Below are 9689 nucleotides of genomic sequence, written 5' to 3' on the forward strand. Positions count from 1 at the left end.
TTCTGTCTACTAGGCTTTGCTTTCTCCCAGCTAAGCACAGCAGTGTCCCCAGGGGCTGCCAGCTCTGCTAGGGGACAAGGTCTGATGTCCCAGACCAAGTCACAGTGGCCACAAGGCAAGCTTGCTTGAAGCGGGGTACCACAACGAGACAAGGATCACCAGCAGCTTAAAACCCTCAGCTCACCAAAGCAAGGGATCTCAACCCTGTGCAGGGGCCAGCACTGCAGGTGTTTGCTGGCATGTGGGTGAGCATCTGACAGTGTTCTCCTTGCCCAGGGGAGGTGGCCACTGTGCAGGGCACCAGCTTTGATCTCCGGCAGCCAGTGGAGCTGGGGAAGCACTTGCAGAAGTTTCATCTGGATGGCTTTGACCACAACTTCTGCCTTCAGCAGGCGCAGGCTCGACACCTTGTGGCCAGGTAGGCTGGGACCCCAGCCAGGGGTCCCCTACCCCTGGAGCTATGGGGCACCCATTTGGTGTCCTCCACTGGCATCTCCCCAGGGCTCGCCACCCACCCACTGGCAGGGCCATGGAGGTTCACACCACCCAGCCTGGCATCCAGTTTTACACCGGGAACAACCTGGACGGCTCCCTGAAAGGGAAAGGTGCCGTCACGTACCCCAAGCACTCAGCTTTCTGTCTGGAAACACAGAACTGGCCTGACGCCGTCAACAAGGTAAACCATGTCTCCCTCTGCCATGAGCTGCTCAGGTCCTGCAGCAGAGGACCATGTCACCACCACCACCCATGTCTCTGGGGCGATAAATATATGTACAGAGCCCGTTTGGCAAGGCGATGCTTTGTACACACCAGAACTGTGGCAGGAACAGGTAACAGCATCCTGCAGTGTTAGGCAGGAGTTGGCCAGTGCAGTGGGGACCAGCCCCACACAGCCTAGCTTCCCCAGGGTGTGGGGTCTAGAGCAGAAGACCCCATGGGACCTCAATTCAGCCAGGGGGAGGACTCGCCCACTGAGCCAGCTGGCAAGTAACAGGCAATTAAACACTGTCGCTGGAGATGCTCAGGGGGAGCCATGGGACATGGCCCCAGGAAGGCCAAGGGAATGCAGTTGTGCCCTCATGACCCTTTCTGATCCCACGGTGTGCACTTACAATCACTGATGTGCTGCTGCCTCTCCCTAGCCCCACTTCCCCAACGCCCTACTCCGGCCAGATGAAGAATACAACCACACCACGTGGCTCGTGTTCAGCGCTGCTTAAGGAAAGGGGATACTGACTCCTACCACCGAGAGATGTAAGTGACTTTAGCAGGTTAGCCAGAAACCCTGCCAGGGGCCGAATGGTGCTTTTAAACTACCCTGGGTGATGCATCCTATTTGGGTACTTTCTCCTCCTCTGTGGTTTTCACTCATGGTTTCTGCTGGCTTTAACTCCTGTCACCACCTCTGCTGCTGTCTGGTCTGTGCAAAGCTCTCACCCTCTGTACAGCTTCAACCTGGGCATTAGGTTTTGTTTCACAGTAAAAATGCACTGAAAAGACCTTGTTTAGGGACGTGGCAAGTCACAGCTCAAACTACAGCAGGGTAATATCTGGTAATATTAATGTGGAGCATGTGGGAAGGCTGATAAAGTTGTGGTGGTTTGTTACAGCAGCTATTCCCAGCAAAGTGCTCTGAGCTGCACTGGATGCTGCTCCCTTCCCAACAGTGACCTGCCCCACAGCTTGGTGTCAGCTCATGAATGGGTGCCCTGCCCCTTCCCATGCCAGGCAACAGGGCAGCCCTTCCAGCTGGAGCCGCCAGGTCTCACAGCAGCATTGCAATGGCATGGGTACGCAGTGGTCATGCAGAAAGCTTTGCAGAGGGTGGTGTGCTGGGATTACCCCAGCTGGCCACCCTGGTTCCTCTGGCTTAACCCCTATTTTGAAGCCACAGCAGTAGCTGCACAAGAGCATCTTCTGCACTATGCCTTGGTTGCTGAAATGAAGCAGGTGCATCCATCTGTAGTCCTGAATATACAACCGCAGGAGGAAAACCATCATCTTAATGTTGTGTTTCCACATGAAATACATATCATCCCCAAAAGCCTGTAACAGGGACCTGTATGATGAAAAACTCCACGTTTCTGAGGTTGCATAAAAAATCAGCACAAGCCAGACAGATGGCAGTGCCATCATATTAGGGAGCTGACATCCCTCTCCCCAGGGACACAGGGGTAGCCAGCCCTTAGGCCAGGCATCCCATGCGAGGTGCCACAGCCTGACTCCCACCTTCTCCTGCCATGCTGCTGCTGAAAGGGGTGCACAAGCCCAGGATCCTGCTGACAGATTGCGGCCAGGGTCCGCAACACTCCAGCATACTTCCTCAGCTGCAGAGCTATGGGAATGATTTTGCCCCCAGTGGAAGTGCCTTATCACTAGGCTCGCAAATGTGGAGGACCCATTATGGTGAGTTCTGCCACCCTGACCCCCAAAATGAGCACCCTGCTACTCTCCTACAATGCCCTGAGTGCACGGATGTGCACAGTGGTCACACCTTTGGCGGCTACAGTTCGTACTGTGTAAGGGTTGGTATCACTTGGAGGGTAAAGCCCAGATGATCCAAGCTTGGGAAGTGCTAGGTTGCAAACCAGGGTTGGAAGCACCATCACCCCTATGAGAGTGCGGTTTGCCCACCACACTAGACCTCAGGCACACATCCCTTTGCCCTCAGCCCCCAGACAGGCTGTGCAGGGTGTGCACACAGAGACCAGAGGTGCAGGGCCCAGGGGCACAGCAGCAGCATTCACACAAACACACCCCTGTCCAGGCATCTTTTTTTTTGTGAAATCCTACCAAACTCAGGTGAGAGCTGGAGCTGTACAGCCTCCTCCAAGGATGACATCTGGAGCACAAAGAGACAGCACAGCTACACTCAATTTTGGTCACCACATCTGCACAGAATCACAGACATCAGATTTGCTGCTGCCTAGCCCTGCACCTCAGAAGTGCTGGCTGCCTTTGGTAGTGGCCACAGCTGCAGGCAGGGCTGACCCTGCCTCCTTGCTCAGGTTCTCACTGCTAAGCCTGGGTTTAGAGGAACCCTAGTCCCATACAGAAACTCAAGCTCCTCTGCTCCGCCTTCCACAGTGTCTCTGGGTACTGAAAAACAGGTACCAGTACAGCTGTCATGTTAGTCTGCAGGTTTATTGTGGAGTAGGTTTGCCTTAAGAGTACAGAAGAGAAAAAAGCCGATCAAATTCCAGAGCAGTGGCGTACATGTGCCTCCCACCAGGTACACTATAAACTGGGCAGGCAATGCACAACCAATAAATATTCCAAACACAAGTCACAAGCTTTGGGCATTTCTGCTAAATCACTGCAGGGCAACATCTGTGTCAACCCCCACTCTCCCACTGTGGCAACGTTGGAATTTAATGGATATTGCTAGAATATTGATCATTGCACCCGGCAGATGAAACACTAATCCCCATTGCTGAGCACCACAGGAGTGCCCAGACAGACACCAAGCACCACGACAGTTAGGGCTAGACATAAAGGCCAGACAATGCTGCAGCATGACAGTATGTTCAGAATCTGGACTATTTACTCATACACTGAAAAAACTCCATAAAAGCCATTGTTAACAGGAAACCTGTTTTTTCAAGATCATGGGTGTGACCGAAGTTAATCTTGTAATTTTTTTTTTCTAAGATGCTCTGCTGCAAACTGGAAGAAAACTGCCTTGATAGATTTCATAAGCCCAAATAGGCCTCACTTTCCATTTCAGTGCTCGTTTACTGACAAAACTGGCCTTTATTTCTGCTAGATATCCCATCACAGTAAAAAATGTTTGCTTTTTTCCCCTTTGCCTACCAGTTTGTTTGTTCACCATTTAACATTGTTTCCAGTCTTTTGCTGTGATGTGTCAATAAAGTGCCTTGTCATGCAATTCTTGACTACAGAATGAGGACACAGAGTTTGACATACCTATACATATATAATTAATCTTGCAGGTGTGTATTTGCTGTAAGAAATTAGCTTAATTCAACAAAATCATCTCCAGGATCTGGGCTGCTTCAAAACCATACTAATTCCCGTGAAGCAAGTTAGAATTGCTGAGGTCAGCTGTGATAAACTTTCACTTTAAGAAGGAAAGTTTGAGTGAGCTGCAGAAAGACTATTAACAGCTTTCTTCTGCCTCTCAAACACATTTTCCTAAGGTCCTTCAGAAATCAGGTCAGAAGACCTTACATCTTCCCTCAAAAAAGGAAAACAGGCCTTGAGATATTAAGAGCCTAAAGAACTAAAAAAATGCAACAAGTGAAAGTAGCAATTGTCAAGTTATTAATGATTTCTATTATGTTCAGAGGTTTCTGCAGATGTTACTCATTTAAAAGACACCAGTGTTTTGAATAAAATCTCATCCTTAAATTTTTGAGCATCTGGTATGACAACTTGTCAAGCACCAGAGAGTAAGCTTTGCAGACTAATTAGATCAGGGAGAAAAATCAATGCCCGCTAAATATCATAAAGGAAGAAAAAAGGCATATGCAAGTTTTTAGCCACCTGCAGACAGAAATGGATTTTAAATTCCATTTCAAAGCAAGCAGAAACTGATCCTTTCATCAAAGGCCATTCAACAATAAATGTGAAAAGTGACTAGTCTGAGAAGATACTGATATTAGTCATTCCCATTTTAGACGTTTTTCATCCACATTACACAACACACAGCTAAAATCACCTAAATGTTAACAGAAGCAGCAGGGTTACTACAGAGAAGTTTTAGTTAAAAATACACATTTTATTTCAATGTGCCAATAAAAAAGTCCCACATTTTTGTATCACAGGAAGTTAGTTCATACAATAAAAAGAGACCTGTGCTAGTCTATTGGTGTGACTAACTCAGAAGACCCAGATCATGCCAAATTTTAGTTGATATACTCTATCTACATTCTTACATTTACAAAGACACCACAAAATCCCTTATAATAATGTAAGCAAAATAACTTTCTTCCTAAAAGATTAACTTCATAACTTTAATCCATTCTTTCAGGACTTGCACTTCTTTGAGGACTTCCTGATGGTGAACGACTGAAAAGAAAAGAATCCACAGTTAACATTTCAGTAGTCATTTGGGATTCACAAATACAGGAAAAAAAAAAGCAACAGGAGGATACCTAGACTACTCTGGCACCCTTTAAGCACTGTTTTTTTAATAAAATAATCAATCACTATTCACAAAGTTAATGGGTTGATGATTTAATGTTAGAGATAATACATTTATTTTTTTTACTTTCACATTTTTGCACTTCTCTACTGCTATTTTTATAATACAATTTATATGTGATCATTGTCAAGTCATCTAAAAGGTACTACTAATAGTGACCTTCATGGAGGCAGGATACTTCTTCACTGTTCTGATACAGCAGCATGTCAAAACCTATTACGGTGATCACCCAGCATTTATTCACGTCCCTGTGATTGTGTATGAGGTTAGACTACATATAGCCAAGTTTTTAAATGAAGCAAACCTAAGCGTAGAAGTTCTATAAGTATGTTTAAAAAAAAAAAAGAAACAACTTGCAGAGCAGAAAGATCACCAAGGCAGGGGACACAATGGCAGGCCTACAGCTATTCTTACTAGGATATATCCTGTCCCTGTAATTCCTGAAGTCATAAAAATTAACTAATAAAGAATTCAAACTAGGAAAAAAATGCTGCTGATTCTCCCACTACACATATATGCATACACACACAGAGATAATTATTTACCAACTTATTGGGAAACAAAATAAGCTGAGTAACAGCAGTAAAAATAACAGGCTTGATCTTCCATTCCTGACTATGCCAGGTTATCTTCCCCAATCTCACTCTAGCTTTTAATGAGACTCAAAGCTGATTCCCACTTTTATTCTGTGCTTTAAGCTCACCAGTAGAAAGCCTCTGTGCAATAAAACTGTTAGTGAACTGAAATGAACACAGGAGCAGACAAAGGCAAGACGTAACACTGCTACGGAACCAGTATCCCGAGGAATTATTACTACATATATATTACCATATATAAAACCACAATCACAACATTATTTCTATCCAAGAGATCTCAGCAAAATACCTGTCCAGTACTTTCCTACAAGCAGCAGTCAAACTCCTCAGCAGAGATCACTGCAGATACTAAAATGCCAGCTCTACGGAGTCTACGTTATTAGCAGGGAGATCAACATACCTTCTCTTTGGAGATGGTGATCGGGACTTTGACCGACTGTCAAAACAGAATATTGTCAATGCAGCTTAAAGGTCAAATGGAACTTTTATATTCAAAAAAGTAAGCATCTTAAGACAGCAATAGAATTATTACGGGAACCTAGCCAGAAGCCCTTTAAAATGGCAAAGTTTTCAAATCAACTTTTACAGTGACAGGGATTCTCAATTCATGTAGCGTGGAGATCAATTTTAAGCAGCTGTCTTCAGTAAAGAAAACAGGAAAACAAAGGGTAGTAGTGAGGTGAGGCTTTGAGCAAAGAAACATCATGACAGATTCCTGCGGTTTTATCAACAGCATTAATAAAGCTGAAGTCCTTTATCTGATGGATAGAAAAATTTAACAGAACTGAGCACAAAGGCACAAAAAGATCAGTACTATGTTGGAAACTACAAAGAGTTAATGAAAATAAAGAGATGGGTAAGGAACATATTCCAAATAGCTGCAGAGTAAATTTTATAATTTCATATTGCAAACAGATTAGCTGGGCAGCCATGTTTGGGCGATTTTTTTTCTAAAGGACTCTGTTAACCAGGCAAGCCCAATACTGAATTCTAAATAGTACTGCAGGCTTTATCTCTGTATGCTTACCTCTTAGCCGGTGAGCCAGATTTTGATCTGCCATGAGACCTAGACCTACAACAAGAAAAAACACAGCTCAGCAGGGAAGGTGGTAGCATGCATATTCCCACATTTGAGACAGCAAGATTCACACTAAATGTATAAGAACTGTCATGTTTAACAGACAGAATCCTGTAAGTTCCCAAGGCTTTTCCTGCTAAGTTTCAGAAGAAAGCTTTTTAAATGGATGCTGCACATGTCGCTCTGTACTTTGGTCCCTGGCTGATGACTGGTGTTTGCTGATGCAGGTGGCAGGAATACATGAACAATCCAAATCCTGACCAGTATTTTCACAAAGCTAATAAAAAGTCGTGCTCAACTTGCAAGTTTTATTAAGTTTGAGTGACATTTACCACCACAGTTGAAAACGGCCACAGGCAGCATGCTCCTACAAATATCTTCTCCTCAGCGCACTTCATCTTACACATGCACTTGCTCAAAGTATTTTTTCAAATCTGTCTGAACTTAACCCTTCTGAAAAGACTGTCAAAAATGTCAGTCTTTGAGATAGGACTGCTGCACCGTAAGAACACTAATACTGCCCAAAAGAGTAACTGACATTTTTAGGTTCCCAAAGGAAATGGTCTAATTTCCACATCCAAGGCTTTCCACAACTTCCAGATGTATGCTTTGACACTGTCGAACCAAACATCATGCAACACTTATACAGTCTGTCTCCTTATGAATCAAGCACCCATCTCTGGGTGCTATGCATTCCTTTCACTCTCCTGTAAAGCAACTATCTTTCAATCACCTTATGTGGAAGTTTTAACAGTGACTTCATTAGAGTTAAGCACCAATATTTTGCCACTTCTCTGTACCTGTATGTCTGTAATTTCCTCTGCCTCAGTCACTTAGTCTCTACTTACAATGAAAGGTGTCACGCAATACAATCTAAAAATTTCACTAAAAGTATTCTTTACACTGCAGAAAACCATCCTGGTACTAAAAAAAAAGAAAACAATGGTGGTAAAATCAAGATGTTTTTCTCATTGAAAGCCTGTTAACTGTAGCTGTTTTCTGCTCATCACTGACAGTGGAAAGTGATGAGCCATGATTAAGTCACGTTTGGAACAACTGGTATTAAGATTAAACATATTTTAGCAGCAGATAGAGAAAGTGTACCTGATCAGTGAAAGGCATTGCTCTACTTCCTCAGGAAATTTCCCTTCTCTTTTTACTAGCTTCTGGACTGTTTGTGTGAGTTTCTGCTCTTAACTAAACCATCTTTTGGTCTTCATCTCTCCATTCCCTAAAAACTTGTCATTGCGGTTCTACTCCCAGAAAATGCGACCACCACCTTTTAGCACTGAATCTCCCATCTTCAGCTGTAGGCTTTTCCACTCACTCACTCCCTTCAGCAAAAGCTTCCCTTCATTTTTTTTTTACGTTTCTTCATGGTGGACTATTATGTTATTTATTTCAAAGAGCAGCCACCAAACCAGAACAGTAGGCCCAGGTACGAGCTGTGGCAAGAGCAGTACCAATCTCTTCAGATCTGAAGTTCAATTTACTCGTTCTCCTACGACAGCTCACCGAGGACATCCATCAACCCATGTCAGCCATGCTGCCTGGACAAGGTTGCATAAAGCACAAGCTGCATTCAATTCCTATGGAAGGATTAAACTACAACTTAAGAGAACGAATGACATTCAGTGTTCCTTTAAAATTTGATCGTCACTCTTATGGCACATTTATTGGTACAAAATAATTGACAGGTGTTTATCTCAAATTTAAATCAGCTCCTGCAGACTGACACTTTGTTATTTAACAGAGCTGGAAACAGTTGTAACACTCACGGCACTAGCAAGCCCTTCATGACTTGCCTGGCTATATCCATTAACGCTTTAATATGCTATCGGAAGCGCATCCTGATTTTTCTGACAAATAATGAGAAGAATCCACAATCTTTTGTGTGTTACGCAAAGAAAGAGAAAACAACTTTCCAATTAATTCTAAATTTGTTTGCTATGTTAGCTGTTAATGCAACCTGATCAAAACAGTACTTGTGATGACTATGGGGATCTGGATTATCAGTGATATGTAAAACAATAAGAAGAGAAAGAACAATGTTCTGCACTGCTTTTTAAAACTACAGACCCTGCAGTTAGTGGAGGGAAAAACACAGCTTTTTCTGAAAACATTACCAGCTGTTAGAAAGCCTAAACAGACTTCTAAGCAATTTTTACAAAGAATCTGCAGTCACAGAAGAGATCTCACCTGCTTCGGGGCCATGTAACAGATCTTGATCTAGACCTGGATCTTGATCTAGACCTGAAACAAAAAAATTACGACCAATTAAAACAAAATCAAAGAAATCAAGTCAAACAGAAGTGATGACAATTACAGCACTATTTAGATAAATGTCTACATGTTGAGCTCAAAAACTGCATGACCATTAGATGTTTTAGATGTCAAAATGCATCATGGGATATGCAGCTGTGTAAGGTCTCAAAACTAATCGTATTACCATGCCTGTAAAATCCTCAGATTCTGATTATCAGAAACTCTTTAAAGCATGCTAAAGTCTGATTTCTAGAGGTCAACACCTTCTGAAGTCCGCTATCAAATACCTTTTTGAATCCCTTAACTAAAACGAAAAACAACAACAAAAACGAAGCACCCAACCCATTAAAAATTACTAATTACCTTGATCTCTTCAAGGAACCTGATCGGGACCGGCGGGGAGACACAGACCTAGACCTACGAGGAGAAACGGACCGGGACCTACGATAGGAAGCTGACCTGGACCTACGAAGAAATCAATTAAAGAGCTGTACAAATGTAGTTTTTTCTAAACAAAAGAAGCAAATACAAATAAAGGACAAACTGAAGCACACCTCCTACCACGACTCCGACTGCGTGACCG

At 43.5% G+C, this 9689-nt stretch overlaps 1 protein-coding gene and 1 long non-coding RNA gene across 2 annotated transcripts in view; one reads left to right on the plus strand and one right to left on the minus strand.

Annotated features, from left to right (window-relative positions):
- The window catches only part of GALM (galactose mutarotase (aldose 1-epimerase)), a 9745-nt gene extending 8525 nt beyond the window's left edge, over positions 1-1220 (plus strand). The window contains exons 5-7 of the mRNA XM_010291732.1: positions 277-418; positions 502-676; positions 1143-1220. Of these exons, the coding sequence (XP_010290034.1) occupies positions 277-418; positions 502-676; positions 1143-1220 (395 nt within the window). The remainder of the gene's footprint in view (positions 1-276; positions 419-501; positions 677-1142) is intronic.
- A 3505-nt stretch (positions 1221-4725) lies between these two features.
- LOC104624377 lies at positions 4726-9689 on the minus strand. The gene is made up of 6 exons (XR_738068.1): positions 9661-9689; positions 9470-9571; positions 9041-9094; positions 6791-6835; positions 6164-6199; positions 4726-5031 (listed from the first exon to the last, which is right to left on the minus strand). It is a non-coding gene; the product is annotated as an uncharacterized LOC104624377 (long non-coding RNA).

This window comes from Phaethon lepturus, unplaced genomic scaffold (genome assembly GCF_000687285.1).
Source record: "Phaethon lepturus isolate BGI_N335 unplaced genomic scaffold, ASM68728v1 scaffold13607, whole genome shotgun sequence".
NCBI classification, from domain to species: Eukaryota; Metazoa; Chordata; class Aves; order Phaethontiformes; family Phaethontidae; genus Phaethon; species Phaethon lepturus.